This window comes from Piliocolobus tephrosceles, chromosome 4, assembly GCF_002776525.5.
Source record: "Piliocolobus tephrosceles isolate RC106 chromosome 4, ASM277652v3, whole genome shotgun sequence".
Taxonomy (NCBI): Eukaryota; Metazoa; Chordata; class Mammalia; order Primates; family Cercopithecidae; genus Piliocolobus; species Piliocolobus tephrosceles.
This window is the reverse complement of record NC_045437.1, coordinates 147,341,561-147,360,114: the sequence shown is the minus strand read 5'-3', so window position 1 is coordinate 147,360,114 and position 18,554 is coordinate 147,341,561. Positions and strand designations below refer to the sequence as shown.

General features: G+C 40.1%; 1 protein-coding gene across 7 annotated transcripts in view; it reads right to left on the bottom strand.

Moving 5' to 3' along the window:
- The window catches only part of NR3C1 (nuclear receptor subfamily 3 group C member 1), a 125,403-nt gene extending 112,579 nt beyond the window's left edge, over window positions 1–12,824 (bottom strand). Inside the window, exons 1-3 of one of the 7 annotated variants that reach the window (XM_023187763.1) lie at window positions 12,619–12,721; window positions 11,455–11,495; window positions 7,899–9,095 (exon numbers count right to left, since the gene is read on the bottom strand). In XM_023187763.1, the coding sequence (XP_023043531.1) occupies window positions 7,899–9,082 (1,184 nt within the window). In that variant the 5' untranslated portion in view covers window positions 9,083–9,095; window positions 11,455–11,495; window positions 12,619–12,721. Of the gene's footprint in view, window positions 1–7,898; window positions 9,096–10,844; window positions 11,232–11,454; window positions 12,047–12,228; window positions 12,484–12,618 lie in introns of those variants that run through there. The other 6 variants (XM_023187765.1, XM_023187762.1, XM_023187769.2 and 3 more) reach the window with 6 other exon arrangements.
- Between the last annotated feature and the right edge of the window lie 5,730 nt (window positions 12,825–18,554).

The following is an 18,554-nucleotide window of genomic DNA, read 5'->3' as shown; positions in this document are numbered from 1 at the left end:
AAATACAGTAGTCTTCATGAAACTGCAATTCATGACCCTTCCGGGATTGCATGTAGCAGACCCTAAAAGATTCTTGATTATAGGAAATACCTACACCACAGTCACAGATGTCATAATGTACTTTAGCCAATGAGAGTCATACTGGTTTAAGCTAAGTGAACTTGGCAGAGCTTTAAAAATTCCACCTTGCATTTTTATAATGTTTTTTAATTTTCAAAGTAAACATACATGCACAAATCCTGTCAGGTAAAAACACCGTATTTTAAAGGAACTGAAACTGTGACAGAAAGCAGTAAGTGACTTTACAAATATATGCAGGAGAGTAAGGGTCTGATCCCTTATATTTTATTTAAACATTCGCTGTTGACAAAAATTATTAAAGATACATGAGGAACTAACATACCCAATATTAAATATTTCCCTTCAGGTAAGTATTAAGGTTTCCTGGCTATTCTTTTCTCTTTTTCTCTTAAAATGCCTCTAGTTTTCACATTTGTAAAATTAAGGTAAATAACTGCTGCCTTCTGTGCTACATGGATATTGACAGAATCAAGACAATACGGTAACTAGAATAAAAACTTTCACAGAGTTGAGATTTAAATGAAATGAATGCATGCAAAGTGCTTAGCATAGTGCTATCACATAATTGGTGCTTAATCATTATTAGGGAAAAATAGGTTAACAAAATGTATAGGGAAGAATATAGACAATGTATATTTTAAAAATCTAAATGAGTCAAAAGTAACTCTTACAAAGTATGTGGCTAGTCTGTATTATGTCAATCGACTATTTGTTTCAAATGTCTAGAAGAGACCCAGATAATTAAAGAAGCCTACCGGGCAACTTAGATAACTAAGAATTGAGATATTCAAACTGGCAACACCGCTAATTAAGTGTTCTGTGATCTTTACCTCAACACTTTCTATGGATCTCAATTTCTCATTCGAAAAAATTAGGGGGTAGGATTAGGGGAGCTCTCAAGTTCTTTTAAGTTCTAATCTAAAATAACTGTACCTAAGATAGAAAACAAGCTCTGAGAACCCAAGAGCCCCACCTCTCGGGTGCTAACAACAGCAATAGTTTATTTTTTATGTATCACCAACTACATTATTTTAAATCCTTATCTTATAAAAACCCCAAATCTGTATTCACATCTATTTGTCTTACACTTGATAATCTATAAAGAAAATGTCAAAGAACTAACTTTGTTATACCATTCCCTACCCTAATTACTTCCCTCATCAAATTGATGCGTTAAAAGGATTTTGGAATTTTAGAAACACACACACAAGTGTTTTGAAAACAATTCATAGTTGTAAAGAAAGTATTTTTGACTCCAAAGTACCTAGTTCGAGGCCACAGACTGTCTCCCTTAGCATTAGAAACTAGGTCTTTGGACTTTTAGTTGAGTATTTTTCTTCTGTTTCTACTACTGAATAACTAAATCAAATTCTTTGGAAGGGACTTAAGGGTTAAAAAAATAAAAAAGGAAAATCTGAAATTTAAATAGTCTTAAAATTAAGGAAGCTCTTATCCTCAGTAATTACAAAAGAAAACATTAAAACAATAACAAAGTAAAAGTGCCCATAACAAACTGGTAGAGCTTTAGTGTTCAGCATGTGACAATCATAAGGTCATAAGTCACAGCATTGCCCCAACCAGCATGAAATAATAAATCATGTACTGAATTGTATCATTTCACAATAGCTTTCAAAATTTGGCTATCAAATATACTTTCATAATAGCCATGGCTAAATATTATGGACAATTATGAAATCAACTAGAATAAAGGCTAATTTTATTGTAAAAAGAAATAGTAAGTTAACACTATTTGCAACAAACTGTGTATCTTAAACACTGCATGCTTATTGAACTCTCAAATTATTTTTTTACAAAAATAAAAATTCAAGGTAAGATAATGTGTAAACATTTACAACTAATCATATCATTAAACCTTTTTTCCCCTTATATATATTTTTGGTGCCCTATAGTGTGAATGAAAAACAAATTCTAAAACAACAGGTACTTTCACTGAACTTGCTGCATTATAAACACTATTAATCTTGTTGAAACTTGCTAAAAAGAAAAAATATTTTGAAGCACTCAAAATTAATACTTGGGTTACTCTGAAAAATTATGTTTAAGCATGCAGCTCTATTGGGATGTAATTAATATTTAAATTATCCCAGGGATAAAATTAGGGGATAACACGTTTTCATTCAAAATATTGAATTTAAGGAATGTATTGCAATATAGTTTAAGTGACTGTCTAGCACTTGCAGAACTCCATAATTTATTCTACATTAAGTATTATGAATAATTAATTTTCTCAATATTCCAGCAGAAAAAATACATAACCCATAGAAATATATTACCAAAGAAAAAGGTTGCTCTCCAGTCAGTTGACAATGGCTGTAAAAGGGCACTATGAAATATGAAATGATTATATCAACATTAAGACATCAGGTCGACTACATTCAAGTCATTAGATTTTCATTTATTAAACAGCAGCTTAAATAAAAATGGGACAAATATGAACCTAATCTTACCTAAAATAATCTAAAAGAAAGTAAAATGTGCATTTTATCCTTTTTCGGTAATAAAGCAAAGTAAGGGCCGGGCGCGGTGGCTCAAGCCTGTAATCCCAGCACTTTGGAAGGCCGAGACGGGCGGATCACGAGGTCAGGAGATCAAGACCATCCTGGCTAACCCGGTGAAACCCCGTCTCTACTAAAAAAAAATACAAAAAAACTAGCCGGGCGAGGTGGCGGGCGCCTGTAGTCCCAGCTACTCCGGAGACTGAGGCAGGAGAATAGCGTGAACCCGGGAGGCGGAGCTTGCAGTGAGCTGAGATCCGGCCACTGCACTCTAGCCTGGGCAACAGAGCAAGACTCCGTCTCAAAAAAAAAAAAAAAAAAAAAAAAAGCAGAGTAAGAAACAACAACATAACTCAAAAATTAGTATTACATAGCCATGATTAGTTTTAGATTTCTACCTCAAATAAAACAAGCTAAATTGTAATCTTGATTAATGCATTTCCTTGTGCCTAAATATAGCCCTAAATTTTTCTCTTCTTAAACCTCTAATTCATGACAGTTGATCCAAACTGTTAGTTTTCAGAACTGATCTTGATATTCCTAAACTTATCCATAGCACTGCACATCTCTGTTGCTCCTCCCTCTTCACCTTCCACTACTAACTAATTCATGAACTCCACTGGAAATTCTGTATTTAGAGACATTTACAACAGTACTGAGGAATAAAGAAAGCAACCTGTCAAAATTAGGTGTTTGGGGGTTAAAACCACTGTCTCCAACTAATTTTGAACTGCGATAAAATTCTATTTCTTTCTTAATATGTAAAATGAACAAAAATCACCATCACAAGTCACACCCTAATCTAGTTTAGCATAGAAATGATCACACATAATCCAAAGGGGAAGGGAACGCTTAGTAGATCTTTTCTTTTTTAATTTCTAATAGGAATATTTTATTTATTTGAAAAATACAAAACCCAAGTATTAATAGACTATGCCAGAAGCAAATAAGAGCAATTGGCTCCCTGAAGCTGCAGAAATAAGGAGAGCATGGGCTTTTAAAAATTCTCTGTAAAGGTCAATAAATAATTGATTTTTTTTGTAGTTATAGCTTAATGCAACAAAATATTTCTTGAAAACTCTTTATGCAATAGGAATCACCAATGTGTATTTTTCATGACTCAGAAATATGAAAACAAGTGCCCATTAATCTGGCAAATACCTGTAAATACTGCATTACACAATTACTCTTGATGAAAATATTACCAGGATGTCCTCAGAAGGGTAAATGCGATTCAGCACAAATCTATTTTGCTTATTTAATTTGCCCACCTAAGTAGTAGCACATAATGAGAACTCACTGCTAATTAAAATTAGGTATAATCATTAAAGTAAAAAAGAATGTGCTTTAAGAACTATGCCTCAGACCTAGTCTAAACTTAATGTAAATTAAGATTTCCTGGTCTGCTTCAATCACCTGTAGGCCAGAGTGGACTAAGATTTATGTAACTAACCAATTAATGCAGATGTTCTGACTTTCACATTAGGCAGTCACATTGAAGTAAACCCTTTTGATCCAATCTTTCCTTCACTAAATCTCAAAAGGCCCCTAAAGTGATCTCTACCCACATATTCATTTCACTATTAATACAATTTGCATTTAACCTACATTTACGCAAGGCATATTTCAGAATAATTCTTTCATAAAATGTATAAACATTAAATAAACAGCAAAAGTGGTCAGACTAAAATATATGTAACACAAATAGACAAAACCAAAATAGCATATGAATTATGTTACCAATTATAAAAATATAAGAGGAACAGCCATAGAAACATCCCAAGTATTTTCAATAAAATCTGACCACATGCTAGTCACATATTTCTGTATTAGTCATTCCACACTAAAATGACACACCTGAATACACAGTGTGTTTTAAAAGCTTTTCTTTTACTAATCATATAGTCACAACAAGGTATAGATTTAAAAAATAAGATTCTCATCATAAAGCTAAAAATAAATATTTAAAAGGAAATCTCCTTTAACATTCAGAAATCACTTTACATAAATGAATACCAGAAATATTAAGCTTAAAAAACGCTGAAACACCCATTGCCAGAATCTTTAGAAGGAAAAGAAAAAAAGGTAGGAAGTAAAGCAAGTATCCATGGGGGCGGGGGTAAATCATACTCAAAACAAATCTCTTTATATTTCCTCTTTTTCTGAGAAAGCATTCAACATGATGTTAGCAGAATTTGCTTCACTCATTCTGTATCTGTATAGGTCTTCAATTTCATTACTTTTATGAAATTAGATACAGATGCGATTGAGACATTAAAATCTACATACATTTTAGTAGCTTCATTAAGTGCCAATCATCAGAGCCCTACACTCTGCCGAAGACTGAATTTACAAGTTCATCCAACATCATTCATTCTCTCCAATAATCCCTCCGTTCAGGATACGAACAATTTTTTAACACTAAAATTTCAACATAATCCCAATAAAAGCTCTAATACCACCTAAAACCATTTCTTTTCTCTACCTCTGCCATTAATGCTTAAATGAAACAAGGCTGAAAATCAAATAATGCAGAAATGTGCCTTCATCAGTAAGTTTATGCTAAACGTACTGAATTTCAGTATTTTTAAAAGCATATTAAGTTAGAATGGCTAGTTTGTTTTACTTACAGAACAGATTTTGAGAATCAATAAGGTTTCTCTTGTTTTACTATAAATGAACTTAAAAAGAAAATGCTTTACTAAACTCAATCATAATATTCATAATTTTACAATTTTATGTGATAATTCAACGTTGTGGTGGAAGGAAGGAATTGCCTCTTCCCACCCCCAGAGAATAAAGTGAGGATTTTTTTTGTTTTTTGAAGCATTCTGCTAAAAACAATTTTAGGTGGCATTTTAAAAAGTCAAATTGCAATTTATAATTTTTTTTAATTTAAAAGGAATTCAAGTTATTAGTGGCATTTAATATTTTTCTATGTAAAGTCAGAAGGTCAGTATTCAATTCAAGTTGTGGTCTCAATGTGTTGATTATTTGCTGACCACTCAGGGCCACTGGTCATAGTAAATGTTTGGCTAGAGTCATGTAACATATAGAGAAGAGAAAGCAACTAATTTTAGCTATATCAGGGCTGTTGTTTGGAAACAATAGACTAATTCAATGATGGTTTAAAAGAAACACTGTTTCAATTTATTTGGATGAAGCTTTGTTTTGGGGAATCATAGTTCCCAGTGCTAAGTTAATGCCATAAGGTATAAAATCTTCAAATATTAACAAAATACCCTGTATAAAGTATTATACCTTCTTGTTAGGACACAGACTACTGATTATATTTCCCAATCACAGACTGGCATAAAAATAATCATTTAATTCGATATTAAAGAACTTCTAAAGAGCAGCATCATCACTGCCTTGCCTACTACCTCCATGAGGTTATGGGGCCCAAATTAAAAATACATGAAGATGCTTTATGTCATAAAGTACCATAAAAGTTAAAGCATTAAAATCACCTTCAGTGATTTAAGAGTAACTATGTTCACCTACTTATACTCTATATCCCAGATTTTATAGGGTTTAAAAGTTCACAGCAAATGGAAAGTAAGTTTTGTCCCATGCCTTTTCTTTATAGTAACGAAAATGAAAACCATGCATGATGATTATCAGGACAAAATCCATTACTAATCCCCAAGAGTTTCCTAAGATGTTTTACTTTTCTTTGTATAATTACGTTTTATAAATCAATTTAAGAGTTTCCTACAGACAGCTTAGTCAAATCAACCATACTTAACTCTTTTAAGAAAACCAAGTATGTGAATTCTATTGACAAAAATTTGCAATTGAAAATTTTAAACCACAGCATGTCTTTTAGCATTTAAAACACAACAGTTTATGCAGTAAGAAACATCTTAAATCTCCTTACTGAAAACATTTTAGACCTTCAACTCAGGTTGAAGTAGTGTTCTTCTAAATAAAAGATAATTATTTAAACAATAGATTAGGAAGTAGTTTGCATTAATCGTAAGAACCAAGGGGTTTTTTTTTGTTTTTGTTTTTTGTTGTTGTTTTTTTTTTTTTTGACACCTAAGCCTTTTAGAAGAACAGAACATACCCTAAATCTAAGTCTAAATTATTTCCCTAACAAGAACTTCCTACGTGAAGAGGAAAGAAAGAGATCCTCAGGGTTAGGAATAGCTTTCATAGAAAAAGTATTTTCAAAAATCTGAATAACAAGTTAATGGGAACGATGAATATCATTAACATTTCAGAAAAAACTTCAATGGTTACATACAAACAAATCATTCTATCTACTATGTCTTCTCTTTTTAAAAAAACTGCTGATTAATCAATCTTGTGTCACTACAATCCACATTTTTATATTTTCCGTCACACCTAAAATGGATATAAAACCTAGCATTTATCTGAATTGGGAATGAGGTTACAGGTTAGAGAAATTAACCCCTACCAACACATATGTCTACCTTTAGAACTTTTTTCTGATAATTCCATTTTCTGACCTTTTTGGGTCAGACAGAAATATCAGTATGCTTATAAATGAGTATAAAAAAAGAGAAAAATCAAATGATAGCTGAAAATTGAAGCTTAACAATTTTGGCCATCAGTTATCTACTTGAGAACAGGAACATCTGAAAGTAAAATTTTGTTTTGCACCATGTTGGCATCGATTCCTCTATTAAAGAGATTGATCGGCAGACATAACTTGTCTACTTTAGGGCAAGAACCCTGTGAGCAAGACCTGTGTCTAATACTATGATCTGGTACACTGTTCACTGCATTGCTTTAGCAATTTCAAAACTCAAATCCTTTAACAGAAGATTCAGTTTGAAGAACAGGGCTCTTTGTTGGTACTTCTGCTTTTAACCCGTTAATCTCAAGCTAACACTTAACAAATTTACAAATAAGGCAGCACAACTTTTGACTATGTAAGTAAGGGTATCATTTATTGTAATATAAGAACATATTCTAAAACAGCTGAATGAACATGCACAACAAAATATGGTATTGAGACATTATACTCTCCTGAATTTATGTAATTTTTCCTTATCTGTTAATGAGCAATATTATTTTTAAAATGTTAAATAAAATCCTCACCATTGGCCAATGGGATACTGAATACCAGTATTTAAGGAAAAAAACTGAAATGGTGATGTACAGATGTTACTTGGGTTGTCTACCCTTTCTACTTTCAAAAGGCCACTTAAACTTATTCATATAAAAAAGCACACGAATCTTCAGAGAACACATACAAATCAATGAAGATTTACATCTATTAATCTATCTTAAATGTACCATTCTTAAGAAACAGAAAAACACTGATCTTACCTTGAATAGCCATTAGAAAAAACTGTTCGACCAGGGAAGTTCAGAGTCCCCAAGGAAGTCAAGTTGTCATCTCCAGAACCTTGGCACCTATTCCAATTTTCAGAACCAACGGGAATTGGTGGAATGACATTAAAAATAGGCTTCTGATCCTGCTGTTGAGAAAGGGATGCTGTATTCATGTCATAGTGGTACATCTGTCCTCCAGAGGTACTCACACCATGAACAGAAATGGCAGACATTTTATTACCAATTATATTTGCTCCAGGAAAGCTTGCCTGACAGTAAACTGTGCCCAGTTTCTCTTGCTTAATTACCCCAGGGGTGCAGAGTTCGATGAAATCTTCTTTTTCTGTTTTCACTTGGGGCAGTGTTGCATTATTGGGGCTTGACAAAACCAGATCTCCATTATCCTTAATTTTGGGTTTAGTGTCCGGTAAAATGAGAGGCTTGCAGTCCTCATTCGAATTTCCTTCCAAAAGGAATGAATCGTCTTCTCCCGCCAGAGGAGAAAGCAAACAGTTTTCATCTATCAACAGGTCTGATCTCCAAGGACTCTCATTCGTCTCTTTACCTGGGGACCCAGAAGAAAATTCCAAATCCTGCAAAATGTCAAAGGTGCTTTGGTCTGCGGTATACAATTTCACATTGCCGCCGTTGGTGCCAGTATGGCCCTTCAAATTTTGCTGTTCTGAAGATATATCAGAGTGAGTTTTTGGAAACTCCTTCTTTGTGGGTGCAGCAGACACAGCAGTGGATGCTGAACTCTTGGGGTTCTCTGGAACACTGGTCGACCTATTGAGGTTTGCAATGCTTTCTTCCAAAAGCTTTAAGTCTGTTTCCCCCGAGGAAAGGCTGATTTGGCCCTGCTGTGGGAATCCCAGGTCATTTCCCATCACTTTTGTTTCTGTCTCTCCCATATACAGTCCCATTGAGAGTGAAACTGCTTTGGAGAGATCTGGCTGCTGCGCATTGCTTACTGAGCCTTTTGGAAAATCAACCAAAAGTCTTCGCTGCTTGGAGTCGGACTGAGAAGCGACAGCCAGTGAGGGTGAAGATGCAGAAACCTTCACAGTAGCTCCTCCCCTTAGGGTTTTATAGAAGTCCATCACATTTCCCCTCTCCTGAGCAAGCACACTGCTGGAGTTTTCTTCTCTACTAGGAGTTAATGATTCTTTGGAGTCCATCAGTGAATATCAACTACAAAACAAAAAACAAAAACGGGGGAAAACATCATAAACTCTAAAGTCACATTATCTTCCTGATCTGATTAGTAAGAGATAGCTTGTTAAATGAACCTTTTAGTTAACTCCGAATCAAATTCTTTGTTACCAAAAGAGTAATTTCTATCTTTCAGAATAAAAAGCCATGTCTCCTGCTCCCATTCAGCGTGCCACATTTAAAAGTACAATGCAGTCCATTTGCACAGCTGAGGGCAAAATTGTATCGAACGAAGCTTGGCTATTCATCCTGCCACTCACTGAACGTGTAGCTTTGTTAATCACAAACATTATAATTCATTACATCTGATTATTCTAAAGGTTCAAGTTGATGTCAAAGTATTTAATTTCAAAAAAAAGGAAGTGTGATCATTAAAATTTCTACCTCTTTTCAATCAAAGCTGTTTGCTTTTCTGAGAACCAATACATATAACATTTGATAAATACTATGCTAGAATTCTCAATCCCTAATTACTTCCAAATTTCCCTCCTACCAGCTACTCACACATCCAAACCTTTAAGTACAACCAACTGGTGAACCATGCACATTTTCTTTGAAAAATAAACGATGCTGATCTGCTTATCTTCCGACAGGCTGGGAAAAGGCTTTTTAACCCATACTTCTGACTGGATGTGCCTACCTTCAAATTTTGAATATATGAAATGAGATACACATTATATAGGTCACCTAAAATTTAGATTTTAAAGAGCAGAAGACAAGGTATAGTAGCTTCTCTCTCACTACATTGTTAAATAACTTAAATATAGTTGACCCTTATCATAACTCACAAAACCATGTAGATTAAGCTACACTTGTTTACATTGCTTGAGATCCTCAATATGAAACGCTATTACATCTCCAAGTTCTTTCCTTTCCAAACAAATATCGAAGTACCGAAAAATGGAAAAACATGGAATCGTAAAATCACATTCATATAAATTCAGGTACAACGGTATCCAGTAAAATGTTCAAAATAATTTTCTCTGCCTTCACCTATCAAACCTTCACCTATCCCAATTCTCAGCCTGTTCTCAAGAGAATAAGACTGTTAGGATATCGTTAATCAGGGTGTTTTAAGAGATGGACTAAGACTGAGAAGCACATTTGGGACAGTATAGTCAAATCCCGCCCAATAAAAGCAAACTTTTCCTACACGATGACGTTAGGCAACATAAATGTCACTGGCCCTCACTGAAAAGTGAACATGAAGGTAGAGAGAGGGGTGTGGACTTGCCACTACAAATCTTGAGGGTAAACTGCTTATCTCCCCACCCTCTGCCCTGTTTATCTGAGGTGATAACGATCTCTAAACACGAGGTATCAAATGGAGCCCAATGAATTTCCATACCGTTTTCTGACAGCTGCCTTCAAACCCGAAACCAAAACAATACTTCCTAAAACGAAAACGCTCCCTCAAGCGACATTATCCCCCAGTTTAAGTTGCAAATAACCCAGCCACATTAATCGGCCCTAATGAACCATGCCAGAGGGTCTTAAGCGGTATTTCAAGGTTGCAATTATCAAGTCTGCAACCCCAAACGTCACACTAGCACTTCTCAAAAATCCCAACAGAAAACTATTACGGTCACAGGGAGTCTTTTTCTAAAAGGGGCCACTTAGAAACCTCAGGCGCGAATTGACAACAAACGCTAAAGAGCAAGCCCTTGTGGGGCGGGGGCGGGGGGGGGGAGAAAAAAGTGCGAGGTTAAAAGAGAAATATGTCCAGACCTGTTGAGTTCTCTCTCCGACACGCCCACTTCCACCAGATAACGCCAGCCCCTGCCGGAGTCTCCAAGTTGCAAGCTGTCAGCCCCCCGCGTGTGTACTCTCACGCGCCCTGCACGCCCTCCCCAAGCCAGGCGCGACGGGGCCTCCCCAGAGCCCGGGCTCGCGCTCGGGCGCGCCGGGGTGGAGTGCAAATGTTCGAGCGAGTAGAATTCAGACGCGGTTTAGCGTTCACCACGAAAACGGGTGTCGGGCGGCCCCTTGGAGGGAAAGGGGGCATTCGAGGGGAGAAAAGAGGCCAGGGTTCCCGTCGGGGAATGAGAGGCTCGAAACCACCGGCAGTTCGACAAGGCTCCGCTCGCCGTCCGAGCTCAGGTTCCTCCCCCTCGGCCTGGGCAGGGGACGCCGGCGGAGGGAGAGGAAGAAGCCAGCGCTGTCACCCGCGCGCTGCCCTTTCGTCACCGTCGCCCGGCCCTCGCCAGCCCCCCACCCCCACTCCCCGAGGCTAATAAAAGTTTGTAGGCTCCCGCAGCGGCCCCCGAGTCGTCTCCGGTCCCAGCGGCACCTCGCCGGAGTGAGCGCGCCCCGGCCCCCTCCCCGCCTCGCTTCTTACCTCTGACAGAGGAGCCGCTCGCCCGCCACCGTCCGCAGCTCCTGCCGCAGCAGAGATAAACAACTTAGCGTGTGAACGCAGAAGGAGCAGGAGGGAAATATTTTTTTTGTCTAAAAAAAAGGAAGTAAACAGCCGCCCCTTTCTCCATGGGTGGGGGGAGAGCCCCTATTTAAGAAAGTCTCCCATCGCCCAGCTGACAAGACAGCCCTCCGCCCCGCGCCGGGCTCCGCGGGTCCGGGCTTCCGGGCGCGCGTGCCCCGTCCCGGCGCCCAGCTGCTTCGGCCGCTCCGGCTGCGGCGTCTCCTTCCACCCACTGAATCCGTCCCCGACGGGCCGGCGGTGACTCGAGCTCCCGTCACAGACACGAGCTCGCAAAATGGAGGAGGCGGCGGCGGAGGGAAGGGAGCGCGGACACGCGAAAGGGCCGCCCGGCCTGGGCGAGCGAGCGGGACCGAGCGGGGAGCGGGTGGAGGCGGCGCCACGGCGCGCACACACTCGCACACACGCGCTCCCACTCCACCCCCGGCCGCTCCCCGCCCGAGGGGCCGCGCGGCGGCCGCGGGGAACGATGCAACCTGTTGGCGACGCTTGGCAACTGCAGGGGCGCCCGCGGTCCCTGCCCCCACGCCCTCCGCGCGGGCCCCGCCACCCCGGCCCCGACGGCGCCTGCACGCCCGCGGCCCCCGGCGTGGCAGCCCAGCTGGGCGCGCTGCGCTTCGTCCCCCGCCCCCAACTCCCCAGGAAAAAGACAGGGCGGCGGCGACGGGGGCCGACCTGGTCTCTCCGGGGCGGCGTTAGGAGGGCCACCGAGTTTCTCCAGTTTCTCTTCTCACTACCTCCTTCCCGCCCCCGCCCAGCTCCGCAGCTCCGGACCCACTCGGGAGCTCGCTCTGCCCCTTGGCGGCAAGCGCCGCCAGTGCCCCTGCGGGTGACAGCGGGCGGACCAGAGGAGTCGAGGCGCCGCCCGCGGCAGCGCTGCGCTAGTGGCCCGCGCCGCCGCCCCAGGGCCGAGTTGCGTGAAGTGTGTCACTTCGGTAGGGACTACGGGGTTGCACGGAAACGGTGCCGCAGCGTCTCCGCCGCGCTCGGGGCCGGGCGGCCAGACACGCCCTCTGAGGCGGCTTCAGGGAGGGGACTGGAGAGCGGGGGTCGGTGCATACGTACTTTGGGCCCGGGGGGAGTCGCGTGCCGGCAGGTCCCCCACCACCGCATCGTCTGGGCGGCCGGGTCTTCAGCTGCCGCCGCCGCGCTCTCGCACTGGGAGAGAAGTTGCAAAGCAGAACCCACCCTCCCCCGCGCCCCGACCGTCCCCCACCCTCTTCCCCGAGTCTGCGAGGCGGCGGCGGCAGAAGGAGGCGCCGCCTGCCAAGTTCAACCCCCACCCCTCCCGCCCATTGCGCTCACACTCGAAGGAAGTTGCACGCCAAACGCAAAACCTCCAGCGAGCTGGATTTCTTTGCACTTTTATTATTGTGATTAAGGAAAGCAGGGGGCGGCAGTCCTAAAAGCGAGTTGCAGGCGAAATAGTAAGTTGCTGGCGAAGTATGCCCCCCCTCCCCAAACTCCTGACCTCTCCTTCCACCCCGGCCAGGGCCCGAGTCCAAGTTCCCGGTGCAGGCCCCACCCCCCGAATCTTGACATTTGCTGCACTCGACTCTCTGCGTTGCTCACCCTATCACGTTCACGGGACCCCAGCCCCTACAAATAAAAACAAAATACGGGCAGCTTTAAAATGCCAGCGTTCAACTCCCTACAGCTGTTCCTGTTACGAGCTTCCCCCTCAGTCCGAGGGGAAGGAAACACGTGGCCCGTCCTGAGAGAGGAGAGGGCAGTGGGGCGAGGGAAGCCCCCGCCCCAGCTCCCTTCCCTAGCTCGCCGCGTCGGGAAGGCTTGGGCGATGCCTGGACAGAGCTTCCTATCTTGTGCGGCACAGATTATTTTTGTGACTCGGGGAAAGGTTGTGCTGTGTGGCTTTAGGGTTTGGGGAGGTAACTTTTGCGCCCCTACAGGTGACATCGCTTGCCAGCTCCTGACAAGGGCGGGGGCTGCCGCAGCTCCACCTAATCCTGCTCGGGCGCTCGGCCACAGCCACTCTCTGTCCTCCCGCCGCGCTTGGACTGACGGCAGCCGCCTCTGCTCTGACATCTTGAAGACGATTGGGGAAGCGCGTCCCGGAAGCTGCCCGCAGCCATCTTGGTAGGGTACAGTGACGCCAGCCCGGCCCCGCGGCCACCATCTTGGCAAAGGTTCGCGATCGCGGGTAGCCTAAGCCGTTCTTCCTCGGTTCTGAAGGGTAAACGGTTCCCTGTGCGTTTTCTAGTGTGAAAGTTAAGAAATAGGCTTTCAGCAAGCCTCTTGTCCGGAGACTATCTACGGAGGCCGCCTCCAGAGGATTCTGGAGCCGCCATCTTGGCAAAGGAAGAGATAACTCGCCACCTCGGAAAAGAAGAGGGAACCAACCCTATGCCAGCGTAGAACCCTCAGCCAGAAGAATTTTTATGAAGGGCGCTGAGCAACTCCATGTTAACAAAACCCCTTTCTGGACTCAGAAGGCAGACTCCGCTTCTCTTTCCCCTTGGCACAAGTCAACTAGAAGGAGGCCCTTGCTTCGGATGCTCTTCTGTGAGGCTCTGAGAACGCTACTTGACCTAGTTACCCCTTTTTCCAGTTTCTGAGCCTCAAGCACTAGAATGAGATGCCTTTCTTTAATTTGGCCCCTAAACTACCAACAGTGTCATGGGGAACAAATCAAGACCCAACCCTACAATAATGTTTTACACGTTTTAAAAGTGAGTTAAATAGCCCGTGCTAATAATTATCCTTGTACATGTGCTTAAAATAACTAAGAATTCTATTTATATATACATATACGTATACATATGTATATACATATATATATAATTAAGGGGAAAATACAGTTGTCTAATAGAACACATCTCCCCGTGCCATAAGCCTGTCTCACTGCTGAATCTCTGCTCTGAGAATCCACCTTATCGCTCATACATGCTCAAGTCCTTAGTGGTAGGTACTCTGCTTAAATAATTTATGATTTCACAAAAGTTCCCAATTATTCTCCCTCCATTTTTTTTCTCTGCAGATCTTAATAGGGAAGAATACTCACATAGTTTTAAATATGCCATTGAAAACGCTTTTAATTGAGCAAAAAAAAATAAACTTCCTAGTTTCTCTCTTCAGTGATCTAAATGTGCCTGTTAATTTTTTAATTTGATAGCAAAAAAATTCTCATTCATTAGTCTTCCACATTCATTTGGAAGTATGCATAAACTATAAGTTAACCCCTCTTTCAGAGTAATACAAATAGTTATGATTTGTGGCTAACATTTATTGATCCCCACTCTTCTGCTGCCCACTTTTGCTGACAACCATTGAACGAGATAGGTATTGTTATTCAGTTTTTCAATATGAGGACAACAGGCTTACAGAGGTTGATGCTTGTCTAAGTTCACACGGGATCTATGCATTAAGAGGGGAATTAGACAATATTAAAGTGGTTTTCCTCACTGAGCTCAATCATTAACATGAAGTAGTATATCAATTCTGTGATAGACTTACACTAAGTGCTTACGGAATTTAATTCAAGAGATGAACTCCAGTGTACCAGAAAGGACATGAGATTTTGCATTATAATAATAACACGATTCTAACAAAAGTCAACATTTATTGTGCATCTGCTGTCTGACAGGCACTATTGAAAGTGTTTTATGCACAATATCCTAAGTCTTTAGGTATGGCATTTACTAATCTGTAACTCTGGGAACTTATAATTACTACAAGAAATAGGATGAATCCCTGTCTGAGTGGGAATGTATTTGATTGTCTTAGAAGCAGAGGTGGAAATGAAAGTGATGTATTCAAACTCCATCAAGGCAAGGACCTGATCTGTCTTGTCATAGCTTTATGTCCTACTCCTGAAACAGAGCCCACTACATAGTAGGCACCCAGCAGATACATTACAGGGTTATAATAACATCGACTCAACTAGTTAACTAGATGTAAAATCACTTTTACTGGGTTATTGTCGTGGCCAAATGGGTTATAAATAGTGTACGGATAATACTCAAGATCCTCATTTTTATTGTCTCGTGTTTAAACATCCGAGTGCTACCCCCATTTTTTTTAAAAGTAAACTAGATTAGATTCGAGATTGTATTTTCTTATGGTATTCTGCATACTTTGTTAGCACATTACAATGATAGTTCATTATTTGTGCCCCCATTTGTTATTTCTGTGTATCACCCACCAGAACATAAGCTCTGCAAAGGAAGGGACTGTGTCTGTTTGTTGACCCCTTTATCACTGGTGCATAGTTGGTGCTCAGTGGGTGTTGGTTAAATGAATGAATACTATATGGTCTTAGAGACTATGTCCTAAGGCCAACAAAACCTTAAGCCTAACTAATAACCAAACCACCTGATACATTGATATCAGAAACTGACATATTACCCAATGAGTTCTCCCATTCATTTCATGTTTTATCATCTCCATTCCCACTAAAATAATCCAAGCTGTACTCTCAGATTACCCCTCCAAAACATCAACTAAATCATGCCGTGCTCCTTCTCAAGGATATACAATAACTCTTGATTCTAGTGCTACACAGATCCCAACTCCCGGTATGGTATTTAAGATCATCACCTTTACCTGCCGCTTTTGTAGAAAGTGAAGCCTTCTAGCGGATGTGATTGAACTGGAGTTTAATTTAAAAATTAAAGCAAGGAAATAGTTTTAAGAAAGATAACTTGCAAACTTTAAACTTTTGAAACCTAAACCTATGATTGAACATTTATTTTCTAATCTTTTGATGAAGGTCTAAAGCTTTTATGAGCCCACTGACTGGAGTTCCATGTCTTCTTTAGTGTGTGTATAAACTATACCTGTAATGCATTGATGTAGTGTAGCAGTTAAAAGCCAGACTAAAAAAGGCCAAATACAGTCTCCACCACTAAAAGGAATGTAACCTTGGGCAGGCTAACTCTCTGTGCCTTTTTCCATCATCTGTAAAATGGGCATAATAATAATACTAATTTATAAAGATTAAACAAGTTTGATATATGTGAAGTGCTTAGACTAATTCCTGGGTCATAGGAAGTATTTGCTCATCATTAGCAATTATTATTCATCTGTAGAATTACTATTTTCCCCATTTTTTAACAAAGTGGAGCAAGAAATTAAAGATACACATTCAGTATCTATGACCTGAAATGCTTAATACTGAAAGTGTTTTAGATTTTGGATTTTCTTTTTTTTTCTGATTTTGGAATATTTGCATTATAATGAGAAATCTCAGCGGTGGGACCCAAGTCTAAACAGGAAATTCATTTTTGTTTCATATACACCTTATAGCCTGAAGATAATTTTATACAATATTTAAAATAATTTGGGGCATGAAGCAAAGTTTGTGGTAAGTACTTCCACGTGGGATTTTTCATTTGTGGTATCATAACAGTGCTCAAAAAGTTTTGGATTTTGGAGCACTTCAAACTTCAGATTGTCAAGTTAGGGATGTTCAACATGTACTTTTAGAATAATTTTAGTGCAGATTTGTGATTCCTTGTTCCTGCCCCCACCCCAATCTTTTAAAATTTTCTTACGTCCACCTTGCTTGACAGTAATTGTAAGTCAAGGAAGGCTTTAACGCATCTTTCCATTTAGATTTTATAGAACAATTTTTTATACTCGTATTTCATCATTTTACTTAATGTTTAATCAAATTAAGTAAGTACAGTAATAAGCAACAAATGACATAAACATGTTTGGGAAGCAAAAGCACCAGGAACTGTTGGTAGCTCAACTGGTGGGAGCAGAATCGTGTGAAGTGCAGAAATGACCGTGGGTCCGGTGTGCAGCGCACCCTGGGCGTCAATCCATTGTTTTCCAGGGAGACTGGAGAACTGGATCAGTTGAGATCAATGTATTGAGTAGTGTCTGTTACAAGATTCTGTTAAAGAAAGGACATAACACACCACATTCATTCCCACGTCTCCTGTTGTTTATCACATATATTTCCTCTTACATAAGCATACTTGCTTGTGACTTATTTTCCTGTAGTCCATGATTCTTTGTCATGGCTTCAGTTTCCATTTATTCTTTTTTTCTGTACTCTCCCACTTTAAATGTGTGATGTTAAATATAAATTGGAATCATGTATACATGTATTGTGTATATGTATTAATAATTTTGAACATGTTAATTTTAAGCCCAAACAGCTTTTATTGGTGGTTAGATCTTACTTTAAAAAATTATTCCTGCAGCTATCATAGCTATTATTTGTCTCTTTAAAATAATATCTTGACTTTGGAAAATAACTCTATTCCTGTTTAACTTTATAAGGTAAGAGGTTCAAGGGAACCCAGCTGAGCTTTGAATGACCCATCTCTGTCTGCTTCAATATTTGTATTTTATGCCAGACATGCCTATTATAAACAATTCACACTAGTACAGCAAGTTCTTAATCATGATGAACTCCACTTTGGTATTCCTCTTTGTAATTAGAATTAACATTCCCGCCTGGACTGGGAAATGCTAAATTGTTACTAGCTTCCCTGCTGTTTTGATGTTTTTCATGATGCTTTCAATGATTTCATCATAACCAGCCTAAAATATCACAATTTGTGCTCATATGCATGAAATGCCCTATGGGTGTCCTGGTTGACTTTATTCTTTATGCTGGCAGAACTTAGTTTAAGCAATACCTGATTCAAGGATGAGGCAAACATCAGCAGATAAATGAGATAAATGTTACCATAAGTAGGAACTCAATATTTTTTAATGTTTGGAGGCACTAGAGCAAGCACACTGAATAATTGCAACAAGTATTACGTACTTTGTTTTTCATTTGTGGCATTTGTGGCTCCCCATATGTCATTAGCTTTCTTCCTTTTCTGATTTAATCTCCTTTTCTGTCCCATGTTCCTTTGGTAAAGAGTGTTTCAATCTGCCCCACTGCTATGTGGAATCTTTCAGCTCATTTGAGAACCTACATTTCCATTTTGGTTCTTATATCTTCTTATGTATTAGAGCACACAGGGTTTGGTTTTGTTTTGTTTTGTTTTGTTTTAAGCTAACTTAGAAATAGTGGG